General features: G+C 31.3%; 1 protein-coding gene across 2 annotated transcripts in view; it reads right to left on the bottom strand.

Annotated features, from left to right (window-relative positions):
* The window catches only part of LOC145279828 (nucleoporin NDC1-like), a 62357-nt gene that overhangs the window by 11070 nt on the left and 33212 nt on the right, over positions 1-18075 (bottom strand). For both annotated transcript variants that reach the window (XM_080131234.1, XM_080131235.1), the window contains exons 10-13: positions 15088-15169; positions 3885-4052; positions 1318-1365; positions 675-724 (exon numbers count right to left, since the gene is read on the bottom strand). In XM_080131234.1, the coding sequence (XP_079987360.1) occupies positions 675-724; positions 1318-1365; positions 3885-4052; positions 15088-15169 (348 nt within the window). The remainder of the gene's footprint in view (positions 1-674; positions 725-1317; positions 1366-3884; positions 4053-15087; positions 15170-18075) is intronic.

The following is an 18075-nucleotide window of genomic DNA, read 5'->3' as shown; positions in this document are numbered from 1 at the left end:
ATGTAACCAGTTGTACAGTGTCAAAAGTCAAACCTGGCTGCAGTCAGAAATTATCAACAATGACAATATTTCAGTGGCTTTGTTTTTTTAGTGTGTATGCTTATCTCTCTCCTTTTCTTTCGTTCTTCTCTCTTATCACTCTCTTTCTCTCTTTTAAAGAGAGAAGAATTGTATTAAACATTTGAAGATAGGACTGTCCACAGCGGACATAAACAGCTGAAGTCACCAAATTTAAAATGCTCCTTAAATGTTCAAAACAAAATTTTATTTTTGTAAAAAAAATGTCTGTTCGCTGTCTTGTACTAGCGGTCTCTATCAACACTGCCAATAAAATGCTGCCTGTAATGAAAACCAAAAAAACGATGAAACCCACCAGCAGTCAACTCTAGTGACCTATTTGACCCTGTATGTAAACAATAGACGTTATATCGACCCCTTAGTCTAAAGAGAATGTGCATATCATTCCTCAGAGTTGCTGTTCCCAGAATGTAACAACAGTTTTAGAAATGTCCCTATGACAAATCAAGTAATTCTCTCCGGGTTCACGATATCAGCATATTTATATCTATTTTCGAGAAAATAAAGGATTTTTTTTTTTCAATTTGTTTATTTTTTGTAACCACAACCTAATTAGAAAACTTTGCAATAAAAATAATTAAAATAAAGATGTTCACCTTTGTTGATAGACTTATTTTCACTTTTTTGTCCTTGTGTAGTCCAGCAGCTGTTAAAAGAACATATAGGTATTTTATTAGTAAGAAACATGTAACCGAAACATGCACATAAAAAAAACTTTTACAAATTTATCAAAATATTTTTCTTTCTAAATATTAAATTGAATATTCTTGTGGAAAATATAGTTTGGTACTTCTTGACAGAACATTCCCTGGCAAATATACTAATAAAATTCTGATTTAGGGAAATACTTATGGTGAAAAATAAATAAATAAATGTTATCTTTCATCGGCATATGTCATGTCAGAATTCTTTCTGCAAAAGTAATCACATACTTTGGTTATTGGAACATGGGGACTCTGTACCAATCATTCAGTTTAAGAAAGATAGTAGTGGAATAAATTTACAGTAACCCATTTCCGAGACGTGGAGAGTAAATTAAAATGTATCACTTGTTATGAAATGAACTGAAAATTTTCCCATTTTTTGGAATTATTATTTACCAAAGGATTAAGCAAATTAACCAGATCAAGTGATTCATTAGTCTGTTTTTGAATACATTAACCTTTGAATAAGAAAAATAAAATATCAAAGAAATTCATTATAAATCAATAGCTTTTGTTGACAAACATCATGACTTACCAGTTTCATTAAGACTAATATTCCCTACTGATGTCGGCTTCACAAAACCTGAAAAAGTTAGAAAATAATTACTTATATAAAAAAAATTAAAGAAAAAAAATTAAAGAAAAAAAATAAAACAAATAAACAAAATATCTGTCTCAATATTGACGGAGACTAAACAACCTTTTATAAGGGAAAACTAAAAATATGCAATTAAAAAATAAAAAACAAAACAAACAATAAGACACTTTGTGTGTGTTTTCTTTATTAAATTTTCTTGAATTTTGGAGCACAAAAATAATACTTTACTTTAAACCTCAAGCTAGAAATTTCTTTTACAATTCAAAATTATTTCTGAATTTTCGAAGTATATAAGATAGTAAACATGTCAGCCATTTTTAAATCTGTTTCTTGATTAAATTGGCTGACTTATATTTACTATAATGTGAAACTTAAAAATCTGAAAGTAATTTTGAATCTAAATTGTTAATCAGAAAGTAAATTTGAGCATGAATCAAAACGTAAAAAGGCATGTGTTGTATAAAAGAACCATTTTTATGTAATAAATCACATAAAGCTACATATATCTTTGCATTTCACACAATACAGATTATAATACTATTCTTAAAATGCTTAATAATCATTGTAAATTTTATTTGCTATACATTTTTAAAAGCTATTTTTCATAAATAACTGTTCATGCATTACTCGTTTATCATATTACCAAAGGATTTTGGTTTTATTTTGATACAACTATAACTACGATCAGGATCTCCACTATTTACGTCAAAATTGAAAATATTTTCAAATTTAAACTAGCTATGGGCAAATAACTCCACTGCCTTGTGGATGCCATTGGAAAGGCATAGGCTAAGGGAGTAAGTCTGGTTTAGAATCCCCATAGGTTCATAGTAACGCACTGCAACACTTTTCCAGTAACTCCTGTAGCTGTGCTGGCTTATTTTTCCATCAGACTTTGTCTGCAATGTTGACTGGGGGACTCTAGTAGTTGGGCAAACCAAGGTCTGTATCTGGAGAGGCAACCCCATCTGCATAGCCACAGCAAATGCTGTAGTGCACCAGACGCAGAATGACATTGTCTTATAAGACAGAAGGTTGCCATTATATTACTATGTATAAGTAATATTTTTCTTATAAAGTAATTTAACAGGATACCCTTCCTCCACATCTCATAAAAATTTGTATATCAAAGTAGCCGTAACTAATCAGTGTTGCCTGGGATTCATTAATATCAAGTTAGTTTAAATTTTTTGTTTCCAATTTTAAACTTATGCACGAAAAGAAAAAAAAAAAGAAATTTATTTTTGGGTTTTTTATAAATTATGTAAAAAAGTGTAAAAGTAAAATTAAAAAACAATGTGCAAATCATGTACAGGCAAGAAACATATACACAGCGGTCACAAAATGTTTTTAATAACAATAAAGAAAAGAGAGAAGACGAAAAAAAAAATGCTTATGTAAGGGATGTAAATCTTTCTATGTGAAAATATGAGTTATTTCCCTTAGTTATTTATAATTGTCGTCATTGTAACAATCTTTTTTGTTGGAATCATTTTTTATTCAAACAAACTTAAGAGCTATTTTGGTATTGTAAATACAAAAACATCTTCAAGGAAACAAAAAGTAAGACGAATTGAATAGCCAAAATCAAACATCTATATGCAATTTAGATTTTAGACTTAAATGTCTAAAATCTACAATCAGGCTGACTTAATTTTATATATTAGTTAGATAGACTAACCAGAAGAAAATGATGTAATGTAGGTAATGAAGAAAAATAAAAACAAAAGATTATACTCGTAAAATCATTAAATGCAATAAGCAGGAAAAATAAGACTATTTTTATATTACCAAATAATTGCGCTTCAAGAGAAAGCATAGTATGATACAATCTTAAACTAAGAAGCAAGTATGCTTCTATTTTCTTTTTAAATCTTGTAATTTTTTATTTTTAGCAAGGAAAAAGAGACAACTAATTTGGAGATCAGAATTTTGAAAATTGAACCAATCATGCTTATTCATATTTAAAAAATGAATGTATTGAAACAAGATAAGCTAAGAGAATGACTGAAGACTCTTTCCATTAGCTGCTATACTGAGGTGTAGGGGATGGAACTACTCCGTTTCCAGGATTACTCTGATTGCCCTTGATCTTCTCCTTATAATGTTGAGTGTTTAACAAAGGGGCATCAAGTACCATTTTTTTAAAAGAATTCTTTAGTATGACCCAACTGAGGATTGAACCACAGTTTCCCAACCTATTAGTGAACACTTAACATTATGCCAACTTGTATTCTAAAAGTGACAGTAATGACTGACTTTGTGAGTTAGCATTTTTTATATGTAGTCAGAAAAAGCAATTATTTAATATGAACATAGACATGAAAGTAAATAGACATCATTATCATTAGTAATGAAGATAAAAACTGCTGGTGGGCACTCCTCATGGATCTAGACACAAACCTGCATTTATTTCCCTAAATTCTCAAAGTAGATTGTGGTTAATATCTATCAAATCACCATACTAAGCAATAATTTTGTATGAGAATTGTTAAAACACTCACGGTTAACAGGAGCCGTTGAATTTTGTATCAGCCAATTTGAAGCATTTTGTTGTGGGACAGCAGCAGAGACAAAGGCATTATGGTTGAACTCCTGAGTAGCGTCTTTCAATGTATTTAATGTCTCTAAACAAGTGTGGTAAATCTGATTCCAATTCTTTGGGTGACATCCTTAAAAAGAAAAAAAATGAAAGCAATGTAAAGGAATATTTAACTTAACATATAAGATTTAATAGGCAGAGTTATTTGCAGGCACAGTTACGCACTAATGATTATGGCTAAACCCTAAATAAACAAATTTAAGTCTAATCTAATAAGATGTGTTATGAAAATTCTTTCAATATCCAAACAAAAATGAACAAAACGGGAATGTAACAGACAGAGGAGAGAAAAAAAAAAAAAAAAAAAAAAAAATCATCACTGACTAACAAAATATCATTTCAGCAATTTAAATAAGAGTTGGTTTTGTAACTGGTCCACTTGAGATGAGGATTTGGATAATCTGTATTATTCAAACTACCGTTTTCATCTTGAATATTACTTCCATGTTTTGGCTGATGTAAACTCCGACCTTCTTCAGGTGTACAGTATTAAACACTGGAATCTTTCTATCGAACTTGGGATAATTTAATCCAGATTTGAACAGAACACAATTTAATCCATGAGAATAGCATGATCTAGTTCCACTAGCAATGACCAGGTAGGAATCTCAAGTAATTTGCAGTTGCATTTTTAGCAGCAGCTGGAATAAGGATTGAACTTTAAACTCCAGTAGAGTGAGACCTACAACTGATTTTTACTTAATAAAGTAGAACCCTGGGATATGATTTTTTTCAGGTTACGATGTGGAATACTATGTTTTTCCAGCCCCTGGTTATGATAGTTGCCCTGCCTTACACTGTTATTTATGTTATTTGATTATATACATGTGTATTATATACTGTATTGTATTTTGTTACTAATTTTTAATGCCGTATCCTGGGTTCTATTGTACTTTATCTGTTATGTCATCAGTTACATCGATCGATATGTTGTGAGAATAACACTAAAGATCAGAAGAGTAATTTGAATAATCTAAATAATACGATCAGTTTGTGATTCCAGTGAATATAGAAGTTAATTTGTCAAAGAAATCAGTTCTAATCAATTTTATAAAGAATTAAAAATTAGGAGAAAGGCAATTGATAAGTAGAATAGAAAGAACAGGAAAGCTTTCTTTGATGAAACTGCTAATTTATAATTCAAATCAATTAAATTAGTTTCTAAGGAAACATTGAAAATAGTTTGAAATCAGTCATAGCAATCTATAGTCGATATTACAAAATTTAATTTTTAATTTTCAAAATAATGCGAGTCTTAAAGGTAATGACCTAAAAAGAAAATTAAATCTGGATAGTAGAGGAAGATGTGTGGAGAAGAGACTTTGGGGTCATTTAATGCCGAAACGTTAGTTATGATGTGTTATATATTGGTTTGTTCTTAATATATATATTTTTTTTTTTTGGGGGGGGGGGGGATATTTTCTTATATTTTAGTGTATATTTTAATCTCTTTCAGAAAATTGATAATTTTTGGGATCAGTCTTGTTTAATATTGTTTTTAGATTGTTTTCTTGGTAATACTTTGTTCGGGTTTGTTCAAGATCAATGCAGTTCATCAGTATATGATGTACTGTGTAGGGTTCTTGACATGTTATACAGATAGGTGTCTCCTCCCCTTTTAGTAGATGTGCGTGGGTGATGTGAGTATGACCTATTCGCAGTCTGGTCATTACTACCTCTTCTTTTCTTGTTAACTTTTTTGTGTCTCGTTCCAATATTTGGTGTTATTTGGAATAGTTTATTTTCTGTACATGAGCTCCAGTTTTCTTGCCATTTTCCCTTCAAATATATGTTTATTTTAGACTTTAGGTCTGTATAGGGGATTTTTCCATTTGTGTGGTTTTGTTGCAGGGTTTCCTTTGCTGCCTTATCTGCTTGTTCGTTCATATAGATGCTGATATGGCTTGGTATCCAGCAAAAGATAATGTTTTTTTCTTTAGTTATGGCATCTATTTTGTTTAGCAGCTTTGTAATAAGTGGGGTTGTCATTTTTTTTTTCTTTTAGTGATATGAGTATCGAAAGTGAGTCTGTAAGTACGAGATATTTTTGATGGTCATCGTTGGTTATTATATTTAGTGCCAAATCTATGGCTGTTGCTTCTGCGCTGAAAATAGGAGATTCGGTTGGGAGCCTTTCCTTTAGTTATATTTTTTGTAGATGGCTGCGCATCCCACCGTCTCCATCTTTTCATCCGTCAGTGTAAATTTGTGTGTATTCTTTATATGTATTCTGGATGTTTAGTAATTCTTCATGGAAGATTGATGGGTGGGTTTTCATTTTGGGATATTTATTTCATTTTAATATGTGTGGTTGTTTGATCATCCACGGAGGAGTTTTTGATTTGTTATATTTATGTAGTTTTGTTATGTCTATTTGGGTTTCTGTGAGGAGGTTTTTTTATATGGAGGCTATAAGGTTTGATGATATTTTCTTTCCTGTTGAAGAGATGTGTGTATTGTGGATGGAGGGTACATTGGTATGCCGTATTTGATGGACATGATGCCAGCTTTAGGTAATATTGTAGCGCTAACTTCTGTCGTCTTAGTATCAGTGGAGGCTCATGAGCCTCTATATAGAGGCTTTCTACTGAAGGTTCTAAATGCTCCCAAGGCCAATCTTAATCCTTGATGATGGATTGCATTTAGTTCTTTTATGTAGGACTTCCTTGCTGCTCCATATTAAGCATCCGTAATCCATTTTAGATCTAATTAGAGTTTGGTATAGTTTCAATAATGTGACTTTGTCTGCACCCCAATCGGTATGTGCTAGGACTTTGATCAATTGCATTGTCTTTTGGCATTTTGCTTTTAACTATTTTATATGTAGTATGAAAGTCAATTTTTTATTGAGTATGATACCTAAATATTTATGTTGGTCGGTGAGTGGGATGTTCTTGTTGTCCAGTTTCAGGTTGGGGTTGTGGTGGAATTTTCGTAATTTGCAAAAATGGATGCATTTAGTTTTTTCCTCTGAGAATGTAGATCCGTTTTCTATAGTATAGCCCATTTGTTTATTTTATTCAGACAGAGTTGTAGTTTGCGTTCGGCTGTTTGTATATATTTAGATTGATAGTATATAAGTAGATCGTCCACATATAGGGCAGTTTCAATTCCTGGGTGTATGTATTTTATGATATTGTTTATTAAAATGTTGAAGAGAGTGACGGATAGGATACTGCCTTGGGGGACACCCATTTCTTGATCTTTTTGGACTGAATAAGTGTTGTTCATCCGTACTTGGAAGTTTCTATTTGTTAAGAAATTTCTGCCATTCTGTCCCAAAGTCCTAGTTCGTACAGGTCTTTTTGGATTCCGTATTTCCAAGCCTTTTGCATGTCAAAAAAAATTGCTATTAGACGTTCCTTTTTTGCAAATGCTTCTCTTATGCGTGTTTCCAGTTTTATTAGGTGGTCAGTGGGGCTTCTATTTTTCCTGAAACCTGACTGGCTTTCTGTAATCAGATTTTTGCTTTCCAAGTGCCAATTTAGTCTTTCATTAATCATTCTCTCAAATGTTTTGCACAAGCAACTAGTGAGTGCAATGGGTCGGTAGTTTGTTGGGTTTGTATGATCTTTTTTTGGTTTGGTTATCGGGATTACAATTGCCTGCTTCCAGTTTTTTGGGATACTGTTATTTATCCATATCTTATTGTAAATTTGTAATAAGTAGTCCAGTGATGGTTTTGGTAGTTTTTTTTGAGACATTGGTAGTGGATCTCATCAGGGTCGACTGCTGTATCATGAGATTTGTTTATTACCTCCTCTAGTTCTGTGCCATTAAATAATTGGTTGTAATTTTCTTCATTTTTTAATTTGAAGTTTACTTTTTATTTTTTCTTCATTTTTTTTATAGTTTGGAATTTTTTATTTTGGTTTATTGATGATGAGTTTGTTGAGAATTGTTCTGCTGATTTATTTGCGATATTTTGTTTGTCGGTAATCTTCATGTTGTCGCATATAAGGTGTTTAATAGGGTTCTTAGTATTTTTTCCTGCTACTTTTCTGACCATCTCCCATACTTCTTTTGGTTTTGTGTTTTTATTAATTTTTGTTACATAGTCTTTCCATGTGTTCAGTTTTGATTCTTTGATAGTTTTTCGTGCTTTGGCCTTGCTGTTTTTATATATGTCCAAATTTTCTTTCGTTGGACTGTTTTTGAATTTTTTTAGGTTTGCACGTCTGGTTCTTACGGCTTCTTTGCATTCTTTATTGAACCGGGGTTTGTTATAGTTTGTAGAAGTGGAGCTTTTTGGTATGTTCTCCTCAGCTATTGTAAGGTATTGCGGAAATATGTGATGTGTTCTAGGTTAGGGTTCGCTTCAGGTATTAATCTGTGCTGACATGCGTTGAATGTGTTGACATGCATTTTGGAATTTTTCCCAATTTGCCTTTTGTACATTCCAGCGAGGTGTTTTGTCTTCTAATTTGGGAGCCTCGTTTTCTATTATAATTGGGAAGTGGTCACTTCCGCATGTATCCTTATGTGTTCTCCAGCTATAATCCATGTATATAGTTGGGTCACGCAGAGTTATATCGATTGCTGATAGGGTTCCCGTTGCTGGGTGCATGTATGTATTCTCTGTTGTTGAGTAAGCAGAGCTCGTTTTGGTTAATTATTTTTTTTATAATTTGGCCTCTTTTGTTGTTTTTTTTTACTTCCCCACCATGCATTGTGACTATTGAAGTCTCCCAGCAGTAGAAATGGTTTAGGTAGTTGTTTGATTATATTGTTTAATTCTGTTTCGTTTATTGCTTCATTTGGTGGTATGTAGGTTTGTGTAGTGTTGCAGTTATTGCAATAGCTTGCATATTTGTTTTTAAGTTCACTGTGCTGTGTGGAATGTTTTCGTTTATCAGTATTGATGATCCACCAATAGCTTTGTTTGATAGTTTGTTTCTGTGGTTGTATATTGAATAATGTTTTATGTTAATTTTGTCATTTTCTTTCAAGTGTGTTTCCTGTAGGCAGATTATTGCAGGACATAGGGATTTGACGAGTATTTGTATTTCTTCAATATTAATTTTTAATCCTCTTCTGCTCCACTGTAGGATTTTGTTAACCATGGTTTATATTCTCTTTCTCTTGTTTTGGGTTGTTGGATTCCTCGATCTCCATGACTTCCTGGCTTTCCTGGAGGCATAGCGTTTTTTTGTTTATCTTTATCTTTGGGTCGTGAGCTAGGGCTTTTATTTGTTTTTGTTCGTAATCGTGATCGTCGTGTTCTGTAAGAGGGTTTTAGTTCTTGCTTTGTTTCATTCTCTTTTTTGTTAATTCTTTCTTGTATTGGTAATTCTTTGATTCTGGATGTGCTAGGAGTTTGTGCAGATTCTATTTCTGTTTGATTTGGTGTTGCTTTTTTTAATTGGTTTTTCTTTTCTTGGTTTTGTTTTATTTTAGAGTATGTGTTCGTTTTTGTGGTATCTGTAATTATTGGTTTTATTTCAGTTATGAATTTTTGCCAGTCGCTTGGTCCAAGTTTTCTTAATTTTTCAACGAGTATATCGTATTTATCTTTTTTTTCTGTAATTTCCTTTTTGGTAATTTGTGCATAACTTTTCTTAGTCATATATCTGCCTACAATTTTCCTTGCTTTGGGGAATGATATATTTTGTTTTTGTGTTACAATTTCTTTTTCTTTTTTCCATATGCCACAGCTCCTTGCATAGGCTGGGTGGTCTTCTCCATAGTTTGCCCATTTGCATCTGTTTGTACACTCGTTTGAATTGTGGTCTGGGTTTCTTTGGTTACATTTGCCACATACAGGCTGATTGTAGCATACATCCTCATGATGTCCGAATTTTTGGCATTTTTGACATCTAAGGGGGTTTGGTATAAATAGTTCAACTTTTACATTTGCATAACCAATTTTTATTTCTGTTGGGGCCTTTGGTGTGTTAAACGTTATGATATACGTGTTAGTTAAAGTTGAGTTTCCATTTTTTTTTAATGGATATTCTTTTTATGTCTGTTAGTCCTTGGGATTTTAGTCCAGTTTTTATTTCGTCAATTGAACAGTATGATAGTTCTTTGCTTTTTATAAAACCTTTTTTGCAGTGGTTTCTTTAGTAATACACACGGACGAAAAAACGCTTTGGATAATCACAGATTTCAAGGTAGTTCTACTAAAATAGCCATATTTTTTAAACCAAAGCACTTCAAGTCTTCAAATTACTACTGTTTTGTTCGGAAATGAATATACTTTCAAATGAATTAATAAATATGAATGTACATTATATATTTTAAGAGTTTTAAGCAAATAAAGTGATAAAAATGTGAACGTCATAAAATGGCGTTTTCGGTAAGGTTTTGTAATGACCCCCCCTGTTTTCTAAAGGTCCGTACCGTGATTGTATGGAGAATTTTGTCATGAAATTTGGGAACCAATTAGAAGAGGTGTTAATCTTAATACTGTCAAGTGTCCGAAATATTTTTGACCATTTCTTTTTTTGTCGTGTTAAAAATAAGACTTTAATATGACGAGTATTGAACATTTTGAAAAAAAAATTCTTCGGACACCCAGTAGTAAGTAAATCAATCTTTTTACTATCTTTATCAATTAAAAGTATTATTTTATGTTGAGTAGGACCGCGGTAATTGATAATTTAAAAGGACCTACCCGAAAAAAAAATTGTTTATATTTCTCGAATTTGGTCAAATGAAGTTAGTATTTTAAAGAAGCAGCAGCAGCAGCAGCTCCAGCCTGTAGAATCAGCCATAGCACAGCACAGTGTAAACAACACGCGTTCTTTAATTTTTATTCAAGAACGAATTAAGAAAAATATGAAAATATGAATATAAATGTTCTTATACGTTTAATGAGAGCTATTTTGTTATCAGAATAACATTAGTTTAGATCTATTCGGTTTTCAGAATGTATAATAACAATCCCAACCAATTCGGCATTATGAATCTGTTGCAATTTCTTACATTGCTCGTCAAATTTAAAAACATGGTTAAAAAAACAAAAACTACAATTAGGAAGCTTGCATGCACTTTTATTCTTTAAATTAGTCTTGAACAACGAATTAAAACAATGTTTTACTGCGAACAGCCACAAATATTTTTTTTTTAAAATCAAAATAAGTATCAAAATCTCGTTTATACATAGATTCGAAAAAGTTGTCAAAAAACAAATATATAACAAATAAATGTTATCAAAGGCAAGATAAGTTACTTTTCTACCTAACTGGATATATTTTTTGTGTTTTTATTCAATGTAACATGTTTATTCAGCTCGAAATACATACAGTGTTTACCGATGTATTGGAAAATTAAAAATAGCGCCCGGCCCGACTCTCTTTGACACGGTAAGTTTGAGAAAAGGAGTTAAAAATAAAAAAAAACTATACAAAATACTGTTAAAAACTCACCGAATATATGTCAGCCTATGTCACGGTAACATATTGAGCGAGTTTCTAGCAGTATTTTGTCTACTTTTTTATTTTTAACTCTTTTCCCCAAACTCACCGTTTCAAGAGAGTCGGGCGGCGGGCGCCATTTTAAATTTTCCAAAACATTAGTAAACACTGTTTTCAAGCTGAATAAACATGTTACATTAAATAAAAACACTAAAAAATTATCCAGTTAGGTAGAAAAGTAACTTGCTTTTGATAACATTTATTTGTTATATATTTGTTTTTTTTGACAACTTTTTCGAATCTATGTGTATAGTAATACAAACCCTCAAAATCTATATCAATATTCTTGAAATTTTAAAAGCAGTTAGAAAACACATCAAACTACAATTAGGAAGCTTTCTATTTTGTTATTTTTTTTTCTACTTATTAAGCGAAAGATATTTTACAACCTGCTCCAGCGTAGTATAAACGGCCTATGGAATTAACACCTTCAACCTCGAAAATAGAAATCAACAAATTTTTGAACGCTCTCTTTGAAAAAAAGCTCTCTTAACTTTACTTCTAATACAAATTATGTGTGGCAAGTCTCCTCCTAAAACACTCTTTAACCCTAACAATAACACTAAGTTCGAGTGGCAAGCCCCCCCCCCCAACAAAATACCTCTGTAAGCCACATACAAGCATCTAAAACAAACAAACAAAAAATAGACCCTTCCTTAAAGAAAAATACACATAAAAATAAATTGGTTAACTGTCCTAAAATGCTAGAATGGCCAGGAAATGATGAATTATTTTACATTAAATTTTTGTGAAACTAACCGCTCCCCCTCTAATATTGTTTTTGTTAGCTTTGTCTCTGTCAAGTTTTCAGTATGTTCGCACATAATTTTCCTTAGCCCTACAATTAATTCAAAGACCGAATGGCAACCCTCCTCATATTCTCATTGCATAGAAACCCTCTTAAAACTACACATAATCATCTTAAAAAAAAAAAAAAGCATGCATATTTTCCCATAGAAAAAAAAAGTTAACTGCCCTAAAATGCTAGAATGACCTGTAATAGGAACTTATTTTACATTCAATTCTAAAATAATTTGTTTATCTTTCATTAAAGTATTTCATGGCATTTTATACATAATTTCCTAAAAAGGTAGAATCACATTTTGGAGGGGTGGTCAGAAGGAGTTGAGTGGGGTTAAACAGAAGGTGTTAATCTACAATAATACCAAAGAAATATTGCAATATATTCATTTTTAAATGGTCTTATGTTTAGATTTAAGTTTTTTGTACATAAAGCACATTACAATTCAACTTTGAGTTCTCCAACTTCTTTTCTGTTTATGGATACATGGCATTTTTAAGGAATTGCTGCATATTTATGCACATTTACTGCAGATTATTTGGAAACCATAAACTTTGGGAGATTTTCAGTTGCATATTCTGATTCCTTGTACAAAAATACACTTATATGGTAAATTTCATTTCTTAGTCTTGTGTTTTAACAAAGATATGACATTTTTACTGAAAAAGTAGTGCAAAAAATGTGACGAAACGCATATGGTCTTAAAGAGGGAAAAATATCCAAACGTGTGAGGCACAAAAATAGCCATAACTTCCTTAATTTTAATCAGATTTCAAAAATTTAAAAAGATTCTTTCTTAGCTCATCAAGCTCTTTCTATGCATACCAATATTGAAATATTTTAAGGTATTTCAATTTTTTCATGTGTATTGCTAGTTTCTTTCTGTATCAAGAATGGGGACAGTCTTGTCATCTTCAGCTTCCAGGATAATAAATCTTGGAAAGTTTTGATTTTGCATTTCTTCTTCCTCTGAGCTAGAAATATCTGATATTTCCGCATGATTTCTTTTGGGAGTGTGTTGGGAAGGGGAGAAAATCATTTCTATCCTTCGCAACCCTCAACCGTTCAAAGGTGTCATGGGTCGCCACCCACGGCAAACGGGTGGCCCCATTGAGGGACTTTTATTCTCTGCAGGGAGGCAGATGGTGTATTCTAAAGCCCCACCGACAGGGCGAAGTAAGGAAGTGGGGGGAGAGGGAGGGGCTGTTTTTGTTTTTGCAGAACATATTTAAGTTTTACAAAAGAGGATAGAAAACAAAAACAGAAATCAATGTAGGTGCATTTCATCTCAGGAAGTCAGAAGACAGCCTGATCTGGTAGCACCAGGACTTTGATTGTATGGTCACATTGAAAGAATAGAAGAGAATGCTTGGGTTAGTAGATGTAGAACAGTTGAGGTAGAAAAAAAATCAAATGGAGGAGGAAGGCCCAAGAAACCAAAGTTGGGGATTAATAAAGGTGGATTTGAAAGAAAGATGAACAAATAAAGACTTGGCCAGAAGCAAGTTAGTTTTGAAATCAATTACTAAAAACTTTCCAACACATACCTGTATGTAAAATGGATGTTGAATCAATGACGATAGTGTGAAGTGCATTAACCTAAGCAATCATTTTGATAGTTTTCAAAATTTTTTTTAGGGTCCTTTAATAAATCCAAATGACTGACTATCGTTTATGCTACTGTTAAATTTAATTTTGGCAAAAAATGGAATATTATGGCTTGACTGGATGCTCCAAATAGATACATCAAGTTAGTTTGTTTGAATAAAAAAAAATGTGAATTTGGAAAAGCCAGTTAAATTAAAAATAATATAAAAAGGCAGCATTTAAAATTAGTATCTTGTCTGCTATATCTTCCTCTCTAAGTTTCTCTTTCCCTCTCTAACTACAAGTATAATAGTATTACTACTTTTAATGATATTTCCTGTCTGTAATGGATCATTCCAATTTTGAATTTTGCAGTTACTTTTATTCTCTTTAATAATGAACAGAAAGAAAGAGAAAGCGATAGATGTACATGAGACATAAACTAAGAGTGTGTTTAGGTGAGGGCCAAACATCATATAGTGAAAAACTTAAGAGATGGATCACTTGATGATTTAATTGCAAATTATGGTTGATTAAACAATTAAAATGAAATTTTTCAAACATAACCAACTTCAAAATTAAGAAATATTTTAGCACTAGATTTTTTAGGCCATGAAAATGGGCAAAAGTTATAGCCCATTTAGAATGAGTGCTTTATGCTGAATCAATGGTTAAATAGGGTTCCATTTGTGTTTATTTTTGCATTAAATACTAATCCCTATTAATCGCTAATTGTGCATTGGATAAATACTATAATACTTAGTTCATTGAATCTTATAATAAAGGTCCATATAAAGTTTTAGCTGGATTGTCCCAGTAGGTTTTGAAAGAATTTCTAGAGTAAATGTCGTATTGTGGCGAATAATCTCTATTAATCCCTAACTATGCATCAAACATATACCATATACTTAGTTTGCTGCACCTTATCATAACAAAGGTCCATAAAAAATTTCAGCCAAATCAGTTCAGTAGTTTAAAGTTAAATTGACAAACAGACTAAGAGAAATATAACAGATTTACTTTGATTAAAACATAAGAAATACATAGGAGAAAAAAGCTTTAGGGAAACGAGTGTTGATTAACTCAGCTTTAGTATAACACATAATAAATAATCAATGACTACTTGTATTATTCACCCTTATTCTCATCTGGGTTATATTTATGTTTTGGATGATGTAACCTCTGGTGCATCTTATCAAATTTTGGAATTTTATGTTGATTAATTTAGAAGAAATGTGAGAATCTACCTTAGATGTAATAAATGAGAATTGAAAGAAAATCGAGGACTAAATCTTTACCTGGAAAAGTAGCACTGAAAATTACTTGACGCCGCGCAAAAGAAAACCGGGACAATTGGAACAAATCCTGGAATCCAAGATACTGAAATAGCAAAACAGATGAAATTAAAATCCTAAACAAATTCTTGTTGCAGGAAATGTAATAAGAGTAAAGAAAAAAAAAAAAAAAAAATGAAAAATGGAGAAATAAAAATAAAAAATTAAATAAAAAGGACAGAAAGAAAAAAAAAGGACAGAAAGAAAAAAAAAAGGACAGAAAGAAAAATAAAAGGACAGAAAGAAAAATAAAAGGACAGAAAGAAAAATAAAAGGACAGAAAGAAAAATAAAAGGACAGAAAGAAAAATAAAAGGACAGAAAGAAAAATAAAAGGACAGAAAGAAAAATAAAAGGACAGGAAACAAAAAAAAAAGGACTGGAAATAAAAAAAGGACAGGAAACAAAAAAAAAGTACAAGAAACAAAAAAAAAGATAAGAAACAAAAAAAAAGATAAGAAACAAGATAGAATAAAAGAAAAGAGCAGAAAACAAAAAAGCGAAAAAAAAAAAAAAGCGGAAAAGAAAAAAAAAGCGAAAAAGAAAAACGCAAAAAAGAAAAGATGAAAAAGGACAAAAAGTGAAAGAGAAAAAGCGAAAAAGAAAAAACAAAAACTAAAGTAAAAAATAGATTAAAAAGAAAAGAAAACCCAGATATTTTACAAATAGGCTGTTATACAAGATTTAAAATTTTACATGTATCCTCAATGATTGTTATATTCTCTAAGTTTTAGTCATTACAATTTACTGCCTGATATCATACTTGATACCTTTCTCAAATCTTTTTTAATGAAGATTACAATGGTGGATAAGGATAACAGTATAAAACATTAAAATATTTAATGTAATATGTAGTTTACTTAAATATAGGTTAAACGAATGAACTATGTGTAAAAAATCTGGTTGCATCTAAAATTCAAGATTGTTTAGGCTGTGATTTAGGAAATTCAGTAGGAAAAATTAAGATAATTCCCTGAGGAATCTGTAAGGCATGTGTACAAATAGAAACAACTGTAGATGAATACGATGAGTCAATGAGAAAATGGAGGAGAGTCAACTTGATTTGAAGAAGCAAAGATGTAGGATGTAGTGTGAAAAGAAGCGATAAAAGTAAAACAATATCAAATCTTTTCTGTTAGACACTTCTCTATGTTCTAACCCACTTGAGAAAAAAACAGTTGGCAGTGAGAAACTCAATCTGCCACACAAATCCTTGTCACTCATAACATGGTGTCATCAAATACTAAATTTTTTGCAAGTGAAACCAAATCTAGACTTGGTTGTTAGACCATAGACTCTGGGTAGATAACAAAAGAGAGATGCATGGACTCCCTCATGCATACACTGTCTAAAACATAGGAAACATTTGCATGCTGCTACAAAATTCATAATCAGCCTTAAATCTCTACAAATCTTGGTTAGATATTTCTATGACAACATTGTCAATTATCAGTTATTACTAAACTGTTACTTGAAAAAAAGATACACATAAACAAAGGATGATGATAAAAAACTCAAAATCTTTGTGATTTTAATGTCTTCTCAATTAATATTTGTATGTTGCTTTTCCTCTATAAATTTTGGTGCCCCTGACCACAAAGGTCCACTAGAGAACACTAAAGCAGCAGTCAACTGGATGTTTATATTTTGAGGGTTGTTCTAATTTACTGTTTTATACTTTTTAAGATATTAAAATCATTTTTTTACTAAGTAACAAAATTTATATTGACATAAATAATCTTTCTAATAAAGAAATATTTTTTTCTTTAGATAGAAAATATTTTGTCATAAAAAAAAGCAAAGGTGTAATGATGACATTACACATTATGTAAAGACTAGCAAGGGGTACCCGGCGTTGCCCGGGGGTTAAAAAAAAAAAAAAAGAAAAAAGAAAGTAAGTATGAGGATCGAACCTGAACCGTTGAGAAAAAGTTGTAAATTAAAGTGGAAAAAAAAACAAAAAAAAAAAACGTGCGACGTTAACCATTGCCCACCACGAGATGCTAACGGAAACACGTTTGAATTTATTTAATTACTTGGATTTGGCAGGTGCCCGTTTTAATGAGTTAATGAGGTCACGTTTGACTGCGGGATAGTATTCATTTACTGCGGAACGCTTTTTTAAATTTTTATTTTCCCCAAGATCTTATAGGAAAAAGACTAACCCACATGCGGCGAGCGACAAATGTTGAATATTTATCTTCCCGAAATCAAGCAAATTAAATAGACAGGCGAGCTTCGTTGTTAACTGTGAGATATTATGATTTATATGCGATATAAAAAGTTTTAAAAAGTTGTGAAGCAACCGACCGCTTCTCTGAAAGAAGCCTTTTGTAGACATACAGAAAAAGCGAACACACATACATACATTTTCGCTTTTATATTTATAGATGAAAAAATATGCGGAAGCTTAAATACAGATAAATTTTGTTTTTAGTTTCTTAAAAAAAATCTACTGGAATAAAGAAAACAAAAAAATTGTTTCTAATAAAAAAAACAAACTTAAATATATTTGAGGATATAATTCTCACAGTATGTTTCATTCTCAAAAAGGAGGAATTAGTATTGTGTGCATTACAAAAATCTCATTAAAAATAAAGTTGCTTATTCAGATTGGCACTTATAGCGATAAATAAAAATGAAGAAAAACTTATTTTGTACCTACTTGTCACAGAATGAAGGTTCCAAAAATCACTAAAATTGATCAAGTAGTTTTTTTTTTTACGGAAAACAAATTTTCTTTTTTTTTTTTACTAATAAGTGACAGACGAAGCCATATTTTTCTAGAACATAATAAAAGGAGGTAATCAGTGATTGAATTTCCACATACGTTAGGGTTGTCTGTCCTTGTTCACTGATTTGTTTATTTAATTTTTTTCACCCTTTTTGAAACTTTTTCAAATTTGGATTTCCTTGAATAAAAAAAAATACTAGATCAAATTAAGTGATTTTT

This window comes from Euprymna scolopes, chromosome 7 (assembly GCF_053919585.1).
Source record: "Euprymna scolopes isolate OS-2025 chromosome 7, ASM5391958v1, whole genome shotgun sequence".
NCBI lineage: Eukaryota > Metazoa > Mollusca > Cephalopoda > Sepiida > Sepiolidae > Euprymna > Euprymna scolopes.
This window is presented reverse-complemented; position numbering and strand designations above follow the sequence as displayed.